The sequence below is a fragment of the Cetorhinus maximus genome, chromosome 28 (genome assembly GCF_964194155.1).
Source record: "Cetorhinus maximus chromosome 28, sCetMax3.hap1.1, whole genome shotgun sequence".
Lineage (NCBI taxonomy): Eukaryota > Metazoa > Chordata > Chondrichthyes > Lamniformes > Cetorhinidae > Cetorhinus > Cetorhinus maximus.
The window spans coordinates 20,454,149-20,476,087 of NC_135906.1; the positions used below are offsets into that span (position 1 = coordinate 20,454,149).

The 21,939-nt window shown below is 47.5% G+C and overlaps 1 protein-coding gene across 1 annotated transcript; it reads left to right on the forward strand.

Annotated features, from left to right (window-relative positions):
- Positions 1-3,820: 3,820 nt before the first annotated feature.
- On the forward strand, positions 3,821-21,102 carry LOC144669006 (uncharacterized). Its single transcript, XM_078531555.1, has 4 exons — positions 3,821-3,954; positions 16,733-16,878; positions 18,935-19,011; positions 20,737-21,102. Exons 1-4 carry the CDS (start codon positions 3,834-3,836, stop codon positions 20,834-20,836), a joined length of 444 nt encoding a protein of 147 aa, XP_078387681.1. The 5' UTR covers positions 3,821-3,833; the 3' UTR covers positions 20,837-21,102.
- The last annotated feature ends 837 nt before the right edge of the window (positions 21,103-21,939 follow it).

Below are 21,939 nucleotides of genomic sequence, written 5' to 3' on the forward strand. Positions count from 1 at the left end.
GCACATATACAAACAAATTACTACTATGATAACTCCCAGCTCCCTTGATTAATCTAACTCCCAGTTATACCCCTGTTAAGACAACAGTCAAACACATAGATTGAAACAGACGCAGGTAAAGCATACACCTTGGACAGTCAAATTCAAAATAAGTTTTTCTCAGCTTTGGTTCCTTGTAGACAGAAGCTTGAGGCTTAGATGCTTGAGGCTTTTCACACTTGTTTTATATCTTAAAATGCCTGCCCTTACACACAGCCTTCTCTTTATAAATATTTCCCCTTTGAATGCAAATTCCCATTGTTTCACTATGTCTTTGGACTTTACCTCTCTAATAATAAAAATCTATCATCGTACTAATTTTACCAGTAATCTTTGGGAAAAAATTAAACACAGTGTTTCTTAACTTCTGGCTAGGTGTAAATTTTTCCCCCTCTTTTGAATTCAAGCGACACTGGTTTATTTCAAAAATGCAAATGTTCCCTTTGCACCTCACATTCTAAAACCTCACCTATGTTTACCTATTTAGCCTTCCATACCTGGCTTCTCTTATATCAAAGCCGTCAGACCAGCTGTCTTTAATTCAATTAAGTCCCACGCACACAAACTCACACACAGACCCACAGGCACAGAACCCAATATTACTCTACTTAACAATAAATTCCAATAACATTATGAAAATTATTATATCTTCCTGAACATAGTCAAGAAGCTTGACATCATCAGGACAAAGCAGCCCCGCTTGATTGGCACTCCATCCCAAACACTCACTCCCTCCATCACCGACACACAGTGGCAGCAGTGTATGTACCATCTACAAGATGCACTGCAGCAATTCACCAAGGCTCCTTAGGCAGCACCTTCCAAACCCACTAACTATCTGTAAGGACAAGGGCAGCAGATACATGGGAACACCACCACCTGGAAGTTCCCCTACAAACTGCTCACCATCCTGACTTGGAAATATATCACCGTTCCTTCACTGTCGCTGGGTCAAAATCCTGGAACTCCCTCCCAAACAGCACTGTGGGTGCACCTACACCACATGGACTGCAGCGGTTCAAGAAGGCAGCTCACCACCACCTTCTGAAGGGCAATTAGGGATGGGCAATAAATGTTGGCCTAGCCGGCGACCCCCAACTCCCATAAATGAATTTTTAAAAACTAGGAGGTTATAAAACATACCAATATTGATTCCTATGAGTTAACATCTGCACATGGAGGTAGAAATCCAAAACAACCTTGCATGGAATATGCAAAGCATTGGAGACGCTGACCTACATTTTGGGTGATTGATTTCTGGATGTAGTTCCAAATGATCGGAGGCTCTGGTTGCTTGCCCAAGAGTATAAGACCCTGAAGCAATTAATCAAACAAATAATTCTAAACTCCCACCCCCCCCACAGTGCATAATGAAGTGACTGGGCACTGAGCAGAGAGAGACCTAGAGCGGTGTGCGCCTAATTCTCCAATCAATGCTCCCTCAATGTTGAATAGGAGCGGGAACTGTGGGATTAATCTTCAACGAGCTACAAATAAACCATTTTGCTCAATTTTTTAAAGGTTGTGGAAAGGAGATTCCGTGCAGAGGATGGTCCATTTTTCGGGGAAAAGCTGGTTTCCTCTTTCTGAGCCTGGGCATCAATTTCTTTGTGACTTTCGTCCTGCTCATGGTTTGTTATTCAAACAGTAAGTACTTCATCTTAACCAGACCGAAACTACCTGCGAGCGACACACGAGGGTCGTGAATGACAATGGCCGAGTTCCACGGCAGTTTATGTTGTCGCGTTGGCGTCGTTCTCAGATCTCTGTGGCGTGGGGGATGCCTGTGGAAGTTCTCCCAACCTCCCGCCGTGCGTTTGGTGGAAACCCCTGGAGAAATGGCCATTCTCGCTGTCTTTCTCCTGACCGCCCTCTAAAATCACGCAAGAGGGTCGACAAAATTCCGCGGAATTAAAGCAAAAATACTGCAGGTGCCGGAAATCTGAAATCGAAACGGAAAATGCCGGAAAAACACAGCAGCCTCCGTGGAGAGATAGACAGGGTTAACGTTGCGAGTCCAATATGACTCTTCTTTCGAGTCACACGGACTCCGAAACGTTAACTCTGTTTTCTCTCTCTCCACGGAGGCTGCTGTGTTTTTCCGGCATTTTCCGTTTCAGTTTCAAAAATGCCGCGGAAGTTCCACTGAGAATGTTATCCCGACATGTTCTCCGCAAGTTATGGGAGGGGGAACTGGGAGAACCAAGCAATCTGCTCCCGAATGACACAGTTTTTTAACATGGAGTTTCATTCATTTTGCAGCACAGAAACAGGCTATTTGTGGCTCAATTGACCTGTGCCGGTGTTTATGCTCCACCCGAGCCTCCTCCCGCCCGACTACATCTAACCCTATTGGCGGACTCTTGCTGAGACATCGGGAGTCTCGCCTGCCCCAGCTGAAGAGCCGGGCAAGAGACCTCTTTTCTGGAAGGCCCACTGAGCCACACGCCAATCAGGCAGTGGCAAGACCAGTGGCGGGCCTTCCGCTGGAAACAAGACCTCACCGGGAGCAGAGGTCCCGCCTACCGAGGGCTGCCCGTCCGTCAGAGGTGGGCCGCTCTTCTGCTCAGCAGCGCCACTGGGAAGGCTGTGGCCGCCACTGGAAGTACGGGTCACCGCAGCCCCCCAGGGTCGCAGGGCAACCCAGGCCGCAGGTGTGGTTGGGTGGGGGTGTGGTTGGGAGGTTTTGTGACATGGGGTTCGTCGGTGGGGGGAGGGCGGGGAGAAATGTAGGGGGTTGTGCCGCAAGGGGTGGGAGGATGGCTCTCAGCGGGCCTGTTCCTTCCCAATGTCCAGTCGCTTGATCAGGCACTGAGCGAGTTTGGCCAAGTAACCACACCACCCCCCCCCACCCCACCCCCGTCCCCCCAGCTCCCCGGAGGTGACAAGCTGACTGCACGGTTTTACCTGTCGTGCATGCAACATGGTGACGTGCCCACTTGCCACTGGGTCAGTACCAGTGGTGGTGGGGTGAGATACTTAATTGGCCACACCAGGGTCTCAATTAGTGGCAGAGCACAAAGGCCAACCCATGGGCCATCCCAGCCAGAACTTAATTTTGGGTGGAGGCTGGATGGCGGCAGGGTTCCGGTACGCCAACGCCCTGCTTACGTTCACGCCCTTCTCACCCCCAAGCTCACCACCAGAGAGAGCGGGAGATTTCATCCTGTGATCATTATCCTTCTATTCCTTTCTCCCTCATCTGTTTTTCTAGCTCCCCCTTAATGCGTCTATGCTATGCCTCTCAAACACTCCTCATGGTCGCGGGTTCCACATCCTCACCACTCTCCAGGTGAAGAAGTTCCTCCTGAATTCCTTAGTGGATTTATCAGTCACTATCTTATACTTATAACCTCTAATCTTCAGCTCACACACACGCAAATGGAAACATCTTCGACCCAATGGAATCCTCTCAGTTGGTTTTTGACAGTCTTTGACTGTAGTTTTCTTTCAATTATTTAGTGACTTGGAATAGTTTTTGATTCGGCATCTTTTAGTTCAAGGATTATTTAAGCCAATCAGCATGGTTTGCCCAGAGGATGGTTATCTATAATTCACAGCTTTTCTTTTGCAATGGAAAATGAAGCCATTTGGGATTTATGAATTTCTGAAACTCTATGAAGAATGTCCAAAAGTTATCTAATTATTATATTATAATTAATATATTATATCAGTAAAACTATGGACTAAACTTAATCTCGACAACACACAGTGAAATAAAAGCTCATAGACTTTAATAAAAAAGGGTTTTTCACACTTTAATAAAAGGTTTGCCTCAGCGTCTTCTGTTTTTCATGTTGGGCTGTTATGTATTTGATGATGGAGGTCGATTGTGTCTTTCAGTCTTAACATTACAAGACAAAATGGAAAAGCAAAGCAAATTACTGGCTAATCTCAGCGAGATGCAAGATACTAGTAAGTATTCAAAACACTTCTGCAAGATTTTTGTTTTGTTTAAGTCTCCCCAGTCTCTCCACCAACCTCTGGACAACTTGGGACAGAGTAGAGACATTCTCCCCCTAAACCTCTGGTATCTCGATTTCCCCACGTGTCTCTCTGAAAGGTTCTGGCTCCATTTCACAGGGACTCCCTCCCAATCGACTGGCTCCCACTCTGAGTTCATCGTTTAAAAATTGGGAACAGAACAGAATTTTTATAAATTCTCAAAGACACGTTGCTTCTCAACTTTAAACTGTATTTAGGACCAAGTTAGCTTCTTGAGAAACAACATGAAGGAGCCCAATCCTGAGCAGCAGACTTTCAGCTCGCTTCTGTGACAGTGCAGCCCACCCTCAGCGCTGCACTAAGATGCAAATCCGTGTAGTTATGTTCCCGAAGGATAACAATGTGCAATCCAATGTCAGCTTTCAGTGTTGCAGATGAGAAGAAACTAACGTGACCCCCAATGATGATGAGGGTGAGTCACTATCCCTTTCAATATACACTGTGCGTTTCATGATTAACCTGCTTAAATTGACATCGAATTATGGATAGAAACCCTCAAAACATTTTTAATGAAGGGCTCAGCATGAGTTTTAGACCATCCAACCATCAGTTTTGTAAGCAGCCAGTGTTTCCAAGTGGGTGTTCTTGAAGAAAACCTGACTTCTCTCACTCGTGTCGGAGGTTGTCAGTATTAACCCATCAGCTCACTGGAGAGTGGGATGGGCATCTCCAGTCAGTAGAGGCGAATCCGGCGGGGAGACTGAAACCACTGGGATCTTACAATCTCATGTAGGAAAGTGCTAAAATGAGCTGTCAGATTCTGACTGTCCCAGTGACACTTCTGTTTATCCAGTGTCCGTCCCCACAGCAGTGACAAATATCACAGAGGCTCCAAGAGGGGTCACGTTCCCTCCAGAGGAACATTCAGGGGCAGAATTCTGCCCTCGTCAGGCGGGCTCGGGCCGGGGCGGTCGGGAAGCCGACTGTGGCCCGCGATTGGGCTGGGATCGCGATTTCATGCTGGGGGTGTGGGGGGGTGTGGAGGGCGAGCGGGGAGATTCGCGGGTGTGCACCGGTAAAGCTGCCTCAGGGAGACGGAGCTCTTTGGAAATAAAAAGGAAAGATTTTTAAAATGTCAATAACGTGTCCCCTCCTCTGAATCCGTCCCAGGAGCAGGGACGTGCGAGCAATTCGTTTGAAAAATTTTAAATTTCTTTCAGTGACGGGATGGAAACCTCATCCCGCCCGGGGATGAGGTTTCACAAAAAATCCACAGGCCCCTTGGCCTTTTCGCCAACCCCGCCTACCGCAAAGCTGGGCGGGCAGCACAAATATTTCATTCAATTAAATCTTTAATGGCCTTAACAGGCCTGTTAATTGTCAGCGGGCGTGCCCGCCAACTCACAGACGTGCCCATCGACTCACAGACGTGCCCACCGACTCACAGATGTGCCCACCGACTCACAGATGTGCCCACCGACTCCCGGACGTGTCCACCGACTCCCAGACGTGCCCACCGACTCCTGGACGTGCCCATCGACTCACAGACGTGCCCACCGACTCACGGACGTGTCCATCGACTCACAGGTGTGCCCACCGACTCCCAGGGGTGCCCATCGACTCCCAGACGTGCCCATCGACTCCCGGACATGCCCACCGACTCCCAGACGTGCCCACCGACTCCCAGGGGTGCCCACTGACTCACAGACGTGCCCATCGACTCACAGACGTGCCCACCAACTCCCAGACGTGCCCATCGACTCACAGACGTGCCCACCGACTCCCAGGGGTGCCCACCGACTCACAGACGTGCCCACCGACTCCCAGGGGTGCCCACCGACTTCCAGACGTGCCCATCGACTCACAGACGTGCCCATCGACTCCCGGGCGTCCCATCGACTCGCAGACGTGCCCACTGACTCCCGGGCATGCCCATCGACTCCCGGGCATGCCCACCGACTCACAGACGTGCCCATCGACTCACAGACGTGTCCGTTGACTCACAGACATGCCCACCAACTCCCAGACGTGCCCACCAACTCCCAGACGTGCCCACCGACTCCCAGGCGTGCCCACCAACTCCCAGACGTGCCGACCGACTCACAGGCATGCCCATCGACTCACAGACATGCCCACCAACTCCCAGACATGCCCACCAACTCCCAGACGTGCCCACCGGCTCACAGGTGTGCCCATCAACTCCTGGGTGTGCCCACTGACTCACAGACATGCCCACCGACTCCCAGACATGCCCACCGACTCACAGACGTGCCCACCGACTCCCAGACATGCCCATCGACTCCCAGACTTGTCCATCGACTCCCAGCCGTGTCCATCGACTCACAGACCTGCCCACCGACTCACAGACGTGCCCACCGACTCACAGACGTGCTCATCGACTCCCAGACGTGCCCACCGACTCCCAGACGTGCCCACCGACTCACAGACGTGCCCACCAACTCCCGGGCATGCCCACCAACTCCCGGGCATGCCCGCTGACTGGAATATTGTGCGAGTGCAAGATGATGTTGGGACGCTCCCTGGACATCATCGCGCGTCATTTTATGCTCGTTCGGGTCGGTCCAGCGCCCGCCGGACGATTGGAAAATTCGGCCCCCGGGGGTTTTGCCCGGCTGTGGGGGCTTCCATGAAAGTTTATTTCCTTCAATTCGGCTCCCAAGGGCGGGAATCGCCCTGGAGTTGCACAAAGTGCCGAAGTGGGTGGGAAAATACCCGCCGGCCGCCATGGTGGGTTTTCGCCACATCCCCTCAGTCCTGGCCAGTCCCGCCTCATTAACGATGCATTCACGGGAAACACTCCAGGTCGCTGGGCGGGCCTGCCAAACCGTGACATTGGCGCCTCCTCGCTCCGGGCGCCATAGTTAACGCGCGCCACAGCGCGGCCTACTTCATGTCTACAGACCAGGACTGCTCCAGGTGACAGGTGGCCCCGAGTGCAAAGGAGACGGTAGCCCCCAAATTTATGGATGCCCCTGGAGCACCTGCTGGGCCCAGTGGAAGGCCGCTGCAATGTCCTCTACCTCCCCCCACCCCTCTGTGGCCGCAGGTGGTTCACCAGCGTCACCAATCCGGCCTGGGAGGCGGTGGGAGCGGCCATTAGCACCACCAGAGCACAGAGGAGGTCAGCCATCCACCAGGGTAAGGCAACCACCTCATCGCTCTCAACTCACACGCTCCCAAACCCATCACCCATCCACAGGGACCTCACACCTCAAGAGACAACACCCACTAACTCTCACACACACCCTCACATCTCCATCAGGCTCATACCCTCTAGAGCTCCTGTCCTCATCCCCTCCATGGGCTCCACTGACCACACAAACATTCCACCCAGCGCCACGTGTCCTCCTCACACTCGCTCCATCTGTTTGAATAGAAACATAGAAACTAGGAGCAGGAGTAGGTCATTCAGCCCTTCGAGCCTGCTCCGCCATTCAACATGGTAATGTCTGATCCTCTATCTCAACGCCATATCCCCGCTCTCTCCCCATACCCCTTGACACCTTTAGAGTCCTGAAACTATCTATTTCCTTCTTAAATATATTCAGTGACTTGGCTTCCACAGCCCCCTGTGGTAGAGAATTCCACAGGTTCACCACCCTCTGAGTGAAGACGTTTCTCCTCATCTCAGTCCTAAATGGTCTATCCCATATCCTGTGGCTGTGACCCCCTGTTCTAGATCCTCCAGCCAGAGGAAACATCAACCCTGCATCCAGTCTGTCCAGCCCTGTCACATTTTTATACGTTTCAGTGAGATCCCCTCTCACTCTTCTAAACTCCAGTGAATACAGACCTAGTCGACCCAATCGCTCCTCATACGACAATCCTGCCATCCCAGGAATCAGTCTGGTGAACCTTCGTTGCACTCCCTCTCTGGCAAGTATACCCTTTCTTAGGTAAAGGAGACCAAAACTGCACACAGTACTTCAGGAATATGCAGGAGAAGCTGACTCACAACAGCAGGGAGAGGTCCCAGACTGAGGGTGGAGTGGCCCACACTAGACTACTCATTCATGTTGAGGAGCGTACCATCCCACAGACTGGTGAGGACGTGGACCGTGCCTGCGATGATGGCGAGGTAGGCGGTGAACACCCACTTCTTCTAGGTGCTGCTCTGACATCCGCGGCAGGGGTGGAGACAGCCTGTGCAATGGTTGGCCCTGTTGTCTCTGATGATTTTGGTGTGTGTCCTCTGAAGAGCCAAGGCCTTGAGGGCCCCTTGAGAGAATCTGAGATTCCTTACTAATATCCGTATTCCGAGAATACTTATCTGGGTAACGCTAGCTAAACCAGGCATGACCTGCTGAGATTGGTAGCCCAGATAATGAAAACATTTAAATGGAAATAATCTAAAGATGGGTCTTGAAGATTTCCAATGATGGGGCTGTGATTGTTTCTTTTGGCAGCTTGTTCCATTGTAGAGTTGTCCTTGGGAAGAGAGATTGCTGATACACTATCCTGGGAACAAATGGAGGTTTAGCCCCTATTTTTCCACCTCTTATCCTGATGAATGAAAGATCAGGCTTAATATGAGTGTGATTTCCGTTGATGAGCTCCCAACAAGCACCCGTTCCTCAACAGCAACACCGGATTGTCGAATTACCCCTCACATTCTGCTAGACTCCAGTCCAAAGAATAGGCACTTGTCTGAAGTATAGAAGCACTGTGGGCTCCTCTGGAACAGAGACTGTGCCTTTGAGTGCAGAGACTAACAGAATGAATGAGGTCGGCGACTAACAATGAAAAATGTTCTGCCATTCCTTATTGAAGTTAAAGCGCTGTTCTGAACTTTAATTCTTTCTGAATAAATCATTTGCTTTAAATAAACCTTCAGTTACCTGATAGTCTTTTTCAATGTTTGGCTGTCAATTATCTGCTGATGGGGATTGGATTCTATCTGTCTTTCAGCCTCAGACCATCATGCAGAAATGAAACTAACGGAGGGAAATATAATGAACAAACTGCAAGAGATTCTAAATAAATGTAAGTTCTTGAAATCAATTTTATGAATTGTACGTCTCCCCCAGATCTACACCACACTGGCTTTTATGTCTTGGGTAAATGATTTCGTTGGCCAACCGGACTCTAACCGAACGCCTTCCTATGTTCTCATCAGTTGCTGCTTGCAATCAATAACGGGGAGAGACTGACGTAAGAATATCAGTGATGGCTCATTGAGGCATAGGGCAGAGCACCAGGTCATACGTGCTCACTCAGAAACCTCCAGAACTAGACTTACAGTTCCCAGTTGCCCACGCTGTACAGTGATTTGTTAGTGCTGTCACATGATCAGTACACTTGCATTCTCTTAAAGGGACAGGGTATCTCACTTTACCACATCCCTCCCCATTTACTTAAAAGTACAGCTATAAACTTAAAACACGTGAATTATTTGCACAATAACTATTTACAGGTCAAGTCTCTCAGGAGGCTTTCTTGGATATGTTGAGCGTCACAGTTCAACAGCCTTCACTGGTTTTTCTGAGACCTCCTGTTCAGGGGACAGTTGTCCCACGAGGTTCCTCAGTGGAAATTGGCAGGTTTGTCTCCCTGACCCCCGACCCTCGGTGCTTCCAAATCGTGTGACCAGTCCATTACATGCAGAACAGACTGAAGCGTAGATGAAGACTGCATTTCTCCTTGTGGGACTGGAGCTCTTTTGCAGAGATGATCCACATGTCGTCTCATTGTCCGGCTGTTTACCTATACATTATAGGAGAGGAGTCCAGTTACTGCACTCACCTCGCCTAACAGACAATTGGGCTCATCTCCAAAGTTCTTCACGAGGACTGCATCTCCCACCGTGAAAGTTCTCTCAAGACCATGACAATCGTGCCTGGTCATCTGCGCCTCTTGGCTTTTCTCCACCCTCCCCTCTAAATTCAGCCAGATAAGGGTCAGGTGGGTGGGGAGACGTCTCTTCATTAGTAGCTCTGCAGGGGCAATGGGGGTCGTTGTGTGTGGCGTGGTCCGGTATGCGAACAAGAACCGGGACAATCATCGTGCTGATGGAATCCTCTTCCATCTTTTTCATCCCGGATTGAAAGGTTTGGACTGCCCGCTCAGCCATGCTGTCCAATGCCGGGTGGTAGGGTGAGGTTTCGATATTGGTGTTGCCATTAAGGTTCTCATACGAAAGATGGCAGCTCCAACAGTGTGGCACTCTCTCAGTATTGCACTATAGTGTCAGCTTTGATATTTTTGTGCTCCAGTCTTGAAGCAGGACTGGAACCTACATCCTTCTGACTCAGATGAGGGTTCTACTCACTGAGCTTTGTTTAACATGCAATCTGAAATATGGCACCTCTGACAGAGCAGCACACCCGCAGCACCGTATTAAGATGCAAGTACCTGTTGTATGTTTATGAAGGATAACAATGTGTAATCCAACGTCATCTTTCAGTGTTACAAATCACACAAAGCCAAGACGAAACTAATGTATCAGTTAGCTTCTTGAGAAACAACATGAAGGAGCCCAATTCTGTACACCAGATTTTCAGTTCGCTTCTTTACCTAATGCACTCTGCAATAATCAGATTCCTTCAAACTTGATAGATGTTGGAGTGTAACCACTGGGTTCCCAGGGACTAGGAATGTTTTAACATTGTCACTCTATGTTAAGGAGCACATCACAAACTTTACCCCAATGTCTGGGACATCAAGTGGAGACATGATCAGGCATTGCTTCTTCAATGGATCAGTGGCCTATCAGCACATACAGTGGGTATATACCCTGATTGGCAAATATTCCACTTGAATAGTTAATACATTGGCGCTATACTTCACCATTCACTCTTTTAGACAAGCTTAAAATAAACCAATTTGTCCCTGACTAAGACCTACACACAGAGGGAAGCCTTATGGCTGCATTAGGAAAGGTTATTTCTTTATTGCCGACTGGATAAGACATCAGTAATTCTGTGACACTCCCTGTGAAGAGTTCAATCTTCTGCTCCTGCTTCAGTTGTGTCGGCATCACAGACTAATATCCGTATTCCGAGAACATTTATCTGGGTAACGCTAGCTAAACCAGGCATGACCTGCTGAGATTGGCAGTCCAGATAATGAAACCGTTTAAATGGAAATAATCTAAAGATGGGTCTTGAAGGTTTCCAATGATGGGGCTGTGATTGTTTCTTTTGGCAGCTTGTTCCATTGTGGGATTGTCCTTGGGAAGAGAGATTGCTGATACACTATCCTGGGAACAAATGGAGGTTTAGCCGCTATTTTTCCACCTCTTATCCTGATGAATGAAAGATCAGGCTTAATATGAGTGTAATTTCCGTTGATGAGCTCCTAACAAGCACCCGTTCCTCAACAACAACACCGGATTGTCGAATTACCCCTCACATTCTGCTAGACTCCAGTCCAAAGAATAGGCACTTGTCTGAAGTACAGAAGCACTGTGGGCTCCTCTGGAACAGAGACTGTGCCTTTGAGTGCAGAGACTAACAGAATGAATGAGGTCGGCGACTAACAATGAAAAATGTTCTGCCATTCCTTAGTGAAGTTAAATCGTTGTTCTGAACTTTAATTCTTTCTGAATAAATCATTTGCATTAAATAAACCTTCAGTTACCTGATAGTCTTTTTCAATGTTTGGCTGTCAATCATGTGCTGATGGGGATTGAATTCTATCTGTCTTTCAGCCTCAGACCATCATGCAGAAATGAAACTAACGGAGGGAAATATAATGAACAAACTGCAAGAGTTTCTAAATAAATGTAAGTTCTTGAAATCAATTTTATGAATTGTACGTCTCCCCCAGATCTACACCACACTGGCTTTTATGTCTTGGGTAAATGATTTCGTTGGCCAACCAAACTCTAACTGCACGCCTTGCTATGTTCTCATCAGTTGCTGCTTGCAATCAATAACGGGGAGAGACTGACGTAAGAATATCAGCGATACCTTCAGTTATCTGATAGTCTTTTAGAATGTTGATGTTTGGCTGTCAATTATTTGCCGATGGGGATTGAATTCTATCTGTCTTTCAGCCTCAGACCATCATGCAGAAATGAAACTAACGGAGGGAAATATAATGAACAAACTGCAAGAGATTCTAAATAAATGTAAGTTCTTGAATCAATTTTATTAATTGTACGTCTCCCCCAGATCTACACCACACTGGCCAGTTTGCACAGTCAGCTCCCACAAACAGCAGTGCGACGATGACCACACCATCTGTCTTGGTGATGTTAATTCAGGGATAAGTATTGGCCGGGACGCAAGGAGAACACCCCTGCTCTTCTTCAGAATAGTGTCGTAGGATCTTTTATGTCCACCTGAGAGTGCAGGCCAAGCACGTCTCATAGGAAAGATGGCAGCTCCAACAGTGTGGCACTCTCTCAGTATTGCACTATAGTGTCAGCTTTGATATTTTTGTGCTCCAGTCTTGAAGCAGGACCGGAACCTACATCCTTCTGACTCAGATGAGGGTTCTGCTCACTGAGCTTTGTTTAACATGCAATCTGAAATATGGCACCTCTGACAGAGCAGCACACCCGCAGCACCGTATTAAGATGCAAGTACCTGTTGTATGTTTATGAAGGATAACAATGTGTAATCCAATGTCATCTTTCAGTGTTACAAATCACACAAAGCCAAGACGCAACTAATGTATCAGTTAGCTTCTTGAGAAACAACATGAAGGAGCCCAATTCTGAACACCAGATTTTCAGTTCACTTCTTTACCTAATGCACTCTGCAATAATCAGATTCCTTCAAACTTGATAGATGTTGGAGTGTAACCACTGGGTTCCCAGGGACTAGGAATGTTTTAACATTGTCACTCTATGTTAAGGAGGCCATCACAAACTTTACCCCAATGTCTGGGACATCAAGTGGAGACATGATCAGGCATTGCTTCTTCAATGGATCAGTGGCCTATCAGCACATACAGTGGGTATATACCCTGATTGGCAAGTTCTTGAATCAATTATATTAATCGTACGTCTCCCCCAGGTCTACACCACACTTGCCAATTTGCACAGTCAGCTCCCACAAACAGCAGTGCGACGATGACCACACCAGCTGTCTTGGTGATGTTAATTCAGGGATAAGTATTGGCCATCTTTTGTAAGAGACATTCTTGGCCTACACTCTCAGGTGGACATCGTATGACACTATTCTGAAGAAGAGCAGGTGTGTTCTCCCTTTCGCCCCAAGAGCTATCTCTAACTCCTTCTTGAAAACATAAATGTTTTGGCCTCAGCTAGTTTCTGTGGTAGCAAATTCCACAGGCTCACCACTCTCTGGGTGAAGAAATTTCTCCTCATCTCAGTCCTAAATGGTCTACCCCATATCCTCAGACTGTGACCCCTGGTTATGGACTCCCCCACCATCGGGAACATCCTTCCTGCATCTACCCTGTCTAGTCCTGTTAGAATTGTATAGGTTTCTGTGAGATCCCCCCTCATTCTTCTGAACTCCAGCGAATATAATCCTCACCGACTCAATCTCTCCTCCTATGTCAGTCCCGCCATCCCAGGAATCAGTCAGGTAAACCTTCGCTGCACTCCCTCTATAGCAAGAACATCCTTCCTCAGATAAGGAGACAAAAACTGCACACAATATTCCAGGTGTGGTCTCACCATGGCCCTGAATAATTGCAGCAAGACATCACTGCTCCTGTACTCGAATCCTCTGGCTATGAAGGCCACATTTGCCTTCTTTACCACCTGCTGCACCTGCATGCTTACCTTCAGCGACTGGTGTACGAGGACACCCAGGCCTCGTTGCACATTCCCCCTTAGTATTGCACTATAGTGTCAGCTTTGATATTTTTGTGCTCCAGTCTTGAAGCAGAACTGGAACCCACATCCTTCTGACTCAGATGAGTGTTCTACTCACTGAGCTTTGTTTAACATCCAATCTGAAATATGGCACCTCTGACAGAGCAGCACACCCGCAACACTGTACTAAGATGCAAATACCTGTAGTATGGATAACCATGTGTAATCCAATGTCATCTTTCAGTGTTACAAATCACACAAAGCCAAGATGAAACTAATGTATCAGTAATTATCTTATATTTATAACCTCTAATCTTCAACTCACACACACAAATGGAAACATCTTCGACCCAATGGAATCCTCTCAGTTGGTTTTTGACAGTCTTTGACTGTAGTTTTCTTTCAATTATTTAGACATTGTGGGATTGTCCTTGGGAAGAGAGATTGTTGATACACTATCCTGGGAACAAATGGAGGCTTAGCCCCTATTTCCTATCCAACCCACTGGTTGGAGTCATACCTAGCACAAGGAAGATGGTTGTGGTTTTGGGAGTCAGTCATGTCAGCTCCAGGACATGCCTGCAGGAGTTCCTCAGGGTAGTGTCCTAGGCCCAACCATCATCAGCTGCTTCATCAATGACCTTCCTTACATCATAAGGTCAGAAGTGGGGAAGTTCACTGATAATTGCACAATGTTCAGCACCTTTCGCGTCTCTTCAGATACTGAAGCAGTCCATGTCCAAACGGAGCAAGACCTGGACAATATCCAGGCTTGGGCTGACAAGTGGCAAGTAGCATTCCAGTCACACAAGTGTCAGGCAATGACCATCTCCAACAAGAGAGAATCCAACAATCGCCCCCTTGATGTTCTATAGCATTACCATCACTGAATCTCCCACTATCAACATCCTGGTGGTTACCATTGACCAGAAACTGAACTGGACAAGCCATATAAATACTGTGGCTACAAGAACAGGTCAGAGGCTAGGAATCCTGTGGCGAGTAACTCATCTCCTGACTCCCTAAAGCCTGTCCACCATCTACAAGGCACAAGTCAAGAGTGTGATGGAATATTCCTTACTTGCCTGGGTCAGTGCAGTTCCAACAACACTCAAGAAGCTGGACACCATCCAGGACAAAGCAGCCCTCTTGATTGGCACCCCATCCACAAACATTCACTCCCTCCACCACCGATGCACAATGGCAGCAGTGTGTACCATCTACAAGATGCAGTGCAGGAATTCACCATGACCCCTTAGGCAGCACCTTCCAAACCCACAACCACTACCATCTAGAAGGACAAGGGCAGCAGACAGCTGGGAACATCACCACCTGGAAGTTCCCCTCCAAGCCACTCACCATCCTGTCTTGGAAATATATCACCGTTCCTTCACTGTCGCTGGGTCAAAATCCTGGAACCCCCTCCCCAACAGCACTGTGGGTGTACCTACACCACATGGACAGCAGCGGTTCAAGAAGGCAGGTCCCCACCACCTTCTCAAGGGCAATTAGGGATGGGCAATAAATGCTGGTCCAGCCAACGAAGCCCACATCCTGTGAAAGAATAAAAACAAAACCAGATAGGGTAGACGGAATCTCATCTGAAGTACATTGCTGGAAATGTTAGCCTAGATTCTGTGCTCAATTTTTGGACTCAAAGACAACAGTTCTCACCATCGAGACACATCTCTAAACTTGGCTTCCAATATTTCTCCATTCTTCATATGTGATTCAATGTCTACTTTCAACATCACTAGAACTATTGTACCCACAAAATTAAAAGGTTGAACAGGGAGTTAAAGAAAAACTTGCAATGACTATGACACCATCTACCTTACTGAGGAAGTCCTTGCTGTCTGCAGTCTCGTTCCACCACCTTAAAGTTTGGAGTCCCCTCATCGGGATTGCTTGATTAATTTTATCTCCCCTTTCACTCTTTCCAAACCCAGCAATCTTCCATACTGGAAGCTTCTTCAATAGTACAGCAGCTGTTGATGAGCCAATTGATGAAGCAATAGCAGCTATTGATGAACCAGCTCAATATTGTAGGACAGTCAGCATACATAGAGAGAGAAACAGAGAACTCAACATTGCAGGTGTGATCGCATTTACTCTGCCCCATAATTATCCGCCAATCGACATCACTAAGACGGATTATCTTGTCATTATCTCATTATTGGAGGACTTTGTGGCACAGTGGGTAGTGTCCCTTCCTCTGAACCAGAAGCTGAGAGTTCAAGTCCCACCCCAGGACTTATTGGTCATGGAAAGTGCACTCATAACATAGCATTCATCTGCAAATCCTTCCACTCCACACCAGTGGCAGTAAGATGGGAGAGATTCCTGGTCAACCATGTGATGGAAAAAACATTAGAGCCTCCACCATCAGTACCACATCTCCAGGCTACAACATGCATGTAAAAGTGTGTGTTGCTGCAACAGCTTGGACTTGGGGGGAGTGGGGGGGAGCCAGTTGGCTCAGTTGGCTGGATGTTTGGTGTGGATTTGATTGGTGTCTACCGCACGGGGTTTGACCTCTGGTGGAGGGAGGTCCCAGCGTTGTGGGTTGGAGGTGCTTTTGGGCAGGGACTGAAGGATCAGATTGCTGTTTGTGAGACCCTGCTTCAAGCAAATGTGCTGCATTTCCAACATTACAACACATTAGTAACTGCCCTTCAAAATTACTTCATGGGCTGTAAAGCACTTTGGGACATCCTGAGTTCATGAAAGGCGCCATATAAATGCAAAATCTTTTAGTTCATAGCTATTGTGAACTTAGAGTTAAAAAATATCCCAGTGAAGTCACAGTTGACAAATGACAATTTGCACCTCTGATTATATGAGACGTGGAAACAATATCGCTCGCGGTTTTCCAATAATTTTAGCTACAAGTGACATGCAATAACTCATAATGTCCAGTTTCTGAAATGAGCTGTACTCAGCAAACTAATCGTGCTTGGAGAAACTTTTTGGGTGCCTCATTTTTCTCCCCAGCAGCCTTTGTTCCAAAGTGCCCCAGGAATGGATGTTTGTTCAATGGGAAATGGTATTTCGTTCCATCGAATGGCTCTGACTGGACACCTGAATTCGGCCCATGGAAAAGGTTTCTTCTTTTGGTGATCAACAATGCAACACAGCAGGTACAGGTGTGTTACAACGTCCTGTGAATAACGTACGGTTGAAATGGTAATGCAGTTTCGCAGGGGCTGGGGAACACTTAACACTTTTAGACTAGGGAATCCAACCATGGCAAAGTTTACAATAGTTGACGTTCTCTGCTTTAGGAAGGTGGGGCAGCCCATTCCACAATGATAGCTCATGATGCATGTCACTGAGCGCACATTACAAAACTCTTCAACATATCTTAGACCCTTGGAGCCCTCTCCAACACTGTCAGTCCCGGTCACGGGAATCGACCTCACTTTGCATTGACGTGGCGTTTACAGTTCCTACTCTGGCCGATTAATGACATCTTGGGTTAGCGGTGTCGGTTTGTGCTGGATTAGGGTTTAGTGCTGTGCTTAGTGCACATGTCTACCAGGAGTTGAATAATTTCCAGTTCGTTTAGGAACGCAGGAACAGGAGGAAGCCAGTCAGCCTCTCAAGCCTTTTCTGCCAATCAGTTACATCACGGCTGATCTGTAACCACAGCAAAATACCGTGGATGCCGGGAATCGGAAATAAAAACAGAGGACGCTGGAAAAACTCAGCAGGTGGAGAGAGAAACAGAGCGAATGTTTCAAGTCCAGTATGGCTCTTCTTTGGAACCCAAAGAAGTTTCAGTTCTGAAGAAGAGTCATATTGGACTCAAAACACCCACTGTTTCTCTCCGTAGAACCATAGAAAAGTTACAGGGCACAAAGAGGCCATTCGGCCCATCTTGTCTGCGCCATATGTTTATTGCATATTACTCTCTCCGCCGATGCTGCCAGACCTGCTGAGATTTTCCAGCACCTCTGTTTTTAAGGCTGATCTGTATCTTAACTCCAGCTACCTGCTTTCGTTGCGTGAGACTTAATGTCATTGCCTTAAAAAAAAAACCTATTGCATCAGATTTGAAATTTCAATTGACCCCCCCCACCCAGCCTTCAAAGCTTTCTGGGCAAGGGAATCCCAGGTTTCTCCTGTACCTTTTGTGTGAAGAAGAGGTTCCTGAAATCCCCTCCGAATGGCTTAACTCTAATTTGAAGGTTAGGCCTCCCTGTTCTGGCTTTTCCCGGCAGAGCAAATAGTTCCTCTCAATCTAAACTATCAACGTCTCTGATCATCTTAAAGACCCGAATTAGATCACTCCTGAATCCCTCACACCCAAAGAAACACCAGCCCGGTCTGCGCAATTGTCCTCACGACCAATCCCAGTTAGTCCAGCGTTAAGAACAGAAAGTGCTGGAAATACTCAGCGGACACGGCAGCATCTGTGGAGAGAGCAGCAGAGTCAACGTTTCGAGTCCAATATGACTCTTCCTCAGGACTGAAGGGAGGTGGAAATGTGATGGGCTTTTAGGTTGTCAGAAGCAGGGAGGGGGGAGGAAGAATTGAAGGGAAGGTCTGAGATAGGGTTGAAGGCGGGAGACATTAAATGGCAAAGATGTCGTGGAACAAAAGGCAAAGGGGGGGTAGCGATGGTTGTAGTCAGGAGACAAAGCGTTGGTCCAGAGTAGGCGTCAATGGCAGAATAAAGCACAGCTCTGTCTGAAAGCAGGAACAGCAGTGATTTACTTCTACGTCTTCCAATTTAGTACACTCGTTGCTCATGTTGCTGTCTCCTCTACACTGGCGAGACCAAACGTAAATTGGGTAACCGCTTTACAGAACACCTCCGCTCAGTCTGAAAGTAGCTTCCTGCTGTTTTGCCATTTCAGTTCACAATCCTGCTCTCACTCTCAGTTTTCTGCCCTCGGCCTGCTGTGGTGCTGCAGAGAAACTCAACACTAGCTCGAGGAACAGCATCTTATTTCCCGATTGGAGACTTTGCAGCCTTTTTGGACTCAGCATTGAGTTCAACAATTTCGGACTGTAAACGCGGTCCTCCGTTTTGATTCTGTTTTTTTTTCGCCATGTGCTGGTCTGAATCTTGTTTTCCAAGTTTTTTTTGCTTTCAGTTCCTCATAAGAGCAGAGGAAATTGCCTGATGAAGATACAATGCTTTACGCTCCAGTGCTGTAGATAATAACTGTGCACTTATTCCATACGCAGGCTTCCATTGAGAAGACCATAGGTAACGCAACGCATTGGATTGAGCTAAAGCCAAGTAATGAAACTGTCACAGAAAGGTAACATCTCATTCTGCTTCCAGTCATTGTAGTCCATTCTAAACATCCCTACTAAGATAAAAGCAGAGTACTGCGGGTGCTGGAAATCGGAAACAAGAACAGAAAATGCTGGAAAAACTCAGCAGACCTGACAGCGTCTGTGGAGAGAAAGTCAGAGTTAGACTCTTCTTCACCGCCATGCGCAGGCCTAAGGAGATCAGGGCACATTTCCAAAGATGTATGTGATGGTACTTAGCGTTACAATTAAACAAAGAGTAAAGAATGTCGGAGATACAAAACAAAACAAAACACAAATCGCCGGATAATCCAAAGCATGCCTGTTACCGTGACAAGTTACTGTTTCAGGTGGAACTTTTTTTCGAGTTCTGGTTATGATGAAGTGTTACACCCAAATCTCTCCTCTTTCTGTCTCTCAGGCTGATCGATTTGCCATGAGTTTGTAGCATTTTCTGTGGGGTTTTTTTTTTTACCTGTTCCTACCCCCGAGGTAACTTGCTGGGTGAATTTTACACGGGTGGGGTTTTACCGTCCCGCTGAAGTTAACGGCCTTTGGAATGACTCGCCACGTTTTATGGCCCCACCCCTGCCGCAACGGGGCTGTTAAAATCCCTCCCAATGTTTTTGTCTGGTTATGACCCTGTGAAGTGCTATTTGAATGCTGTTGGTTGCATCATTGGTGATGTAAGTTCTGATCCAGTTTGTGCCACTTAGTGCATTTGAACAAAAGCATTATGACGTGACAGCGAACTGGGAGACACGTATTGTGTTTGCAAATCGGCACAATCCAATTGATGGTGCAACAGCGCACATGAAGCATTCAAATGTTCCACTGCACAATGTCATGGCTTGAGGTTCACTTTGTTATGAAAGGAAGAATGAATTTGCATTTAATATAGTTCCCCGTTGCTTTCTCCATGGCAACGCCTCAGCCAACTAGAGTCAGCTTGCCAACCAATCAGCACTCTCTTCTCCTGTAGTATAAATTGTTGTGGTAGTTTGAAATTTGGCATTCTTGTGTTTGTCCTGATGACTCCAAGGCGAAAAGCTTCAGCGACATGTTTCTCTTTTCAGTGATATTCAAACTTGCGTTTAATTAAACCAATGTTACTCGTTTCACAGTCAACAAATTACATTGAAAGTGCAGTCTCTGTTACATTAGCAAGTGAGGCAGCCAATTTGGGTTTATTTCTTTAGCCAAGAGAAGAACTTGGAGGTGACCAGATGAGTTCTATCAAATTATAATTGGGTTGGATAGGGTATGTGTACATTTCCACTTGTCTGAGAATCCAAGACATGAATAAAAGACGGTTACTAATAAATCCAACAGGGAAACAAGGAGAAATGACTTTACTCAGGGAGTGGGTAGAATGTGGCACTCACTGCCATGGGAAATGGATGAGGCAAATAGCTTAGATGCTAGTGAAAGGAAACTAGATGAGTACATGAGAGAAAAGGGAATAGAAAGGTTTTCTGAGAAGTTTATGGTGGGGAGATGGAATTGAGGAGGCTGGCATGTGGTATAAACGCCAGCACGAGCTAGTTGGGCCGAATGGTCTATTTCAGCACGGCATATTCTGTGTACTCCATTGCAATTTGTACAAGGTAAGATCCCACAGGCAACACGTGAGGGCGAAAAATGGTCAGGGCTGCACAGTAAGATGAAGGAATGGCATTAATGTTGCTGAGTCATGCATTTAAACAGGGGTCTGTTGATTCCGTCCCCAGGCCCTTGGTACTCCTTGGATCCAATATCTCTGAACAATGCAACTATTTCCTGAGGGTTGGAACCTGGACCAATGTGTCATGTAAAGAGGAATGCGAGTAGATCTGCCAGATGCCATTGAAGGAATATTTACCGAGCAAACTAAATACAATGGAGGCCCACTTTTGTCAACAAAAGGATCCCACCGACTGAAGGAGGAGACACAGACTGAATCTGTCAATCTTCGAGCTGACATTCATTTAATTTTGGTAAAAAAATGCCTATTCGATGCCCGTGCTTCCAGTCGGCTTTCCATATCAAAGGGAACAAGCCCGTGGTTTGACTGCTCTCGACTTAGATTTAGCCGAGCCCCTTAAACCCCCTTCCAATCCTATCCAACCGGGGAAGGGCAGTGCAAGAGGTCACCAAAAAAACCCTCTTTCATAGCCTCCCCCACGTTGCAGCTGGCTGCATTATCCAAACCAAGGAGACAGGGCCTTGATTTTGCTGGGGTTGCTCCGCTATCGTCCGGAGGGCCGGGGTGTGGAATGGAGTGGGGTCAGAGGGGAGCGGGCAGGTCACGGGGGTCGTGGGTCACGGGTCAGCTCGCTAATTAAAGCTCCATTGCCAAAGCTCCTGTAAGCACAGCTAATAAACACAGATCTTTATCTCTACACAAAGCTGTGTAGCTCAAGTCAAAACATCTAAACGTCACCCATCCACTTTGTTTGGTGGCAGGGGCTGGGGGTGTTGGGGGGGGAAGACATTAATGATTTAATTCAAAGATATTCTGAAAAAAAAGCCTCACCACTTAACCATTGCTAAAGTAAGATTCCGGTTTCATCACTGGTCTGTGCTGAATTAGAACAAAAATAGCTGGAAAAACTCAGCAGGTCTTGACAGCGTCTGCGGAGAGGAACGCATTTAACGTTTCGAGTCCGTAGGACTCTTCATCAGAACTGTGCTGAATTAGTCTGTCTGAAGGAGGAGGGGTGATTGAGGGGTGGCGGGGTGCGGTAGGACTTTAACTGCCCTCAGTATCCCCCAGCCCGGAGTCGGGGAGAGAGAATCAGCCCAGACGTCTGCTCCTGGTTGCTCTCCAGCTTCCCTCACCATCCTCCACCACCCCACCCCCGACCCACCCCCATCCTCTGCCCACTGGACCACCTGCATGTGCCAGCAACTATTGGGGACAGCACCAGGCCAAGCTGTGATGGCACCCATGG

Coding starts and splice junctions, on each gene's coding strand:
- LOC144669006 (XM_078531555.1), top strand. CDS start 3,834: ATGTTGGGCTGTTATGTATTTGATGATGGAGGTCGATTGTGTCTTTCA. Junction 16,879..18,934: donor TCAACAATGCAACACAGCAG/GTACAGGTGTGT, acceptor TTCCATACGCAG/GCTTCCATTGAGAAGACCAT. Junction 19,012..20,736: donor AATGAAACTGTCACAGAAAG/GTAACATCTCAT, acceptor TTCCGTCCCCAG/GCCCTTGGTACTCCTTGGAT.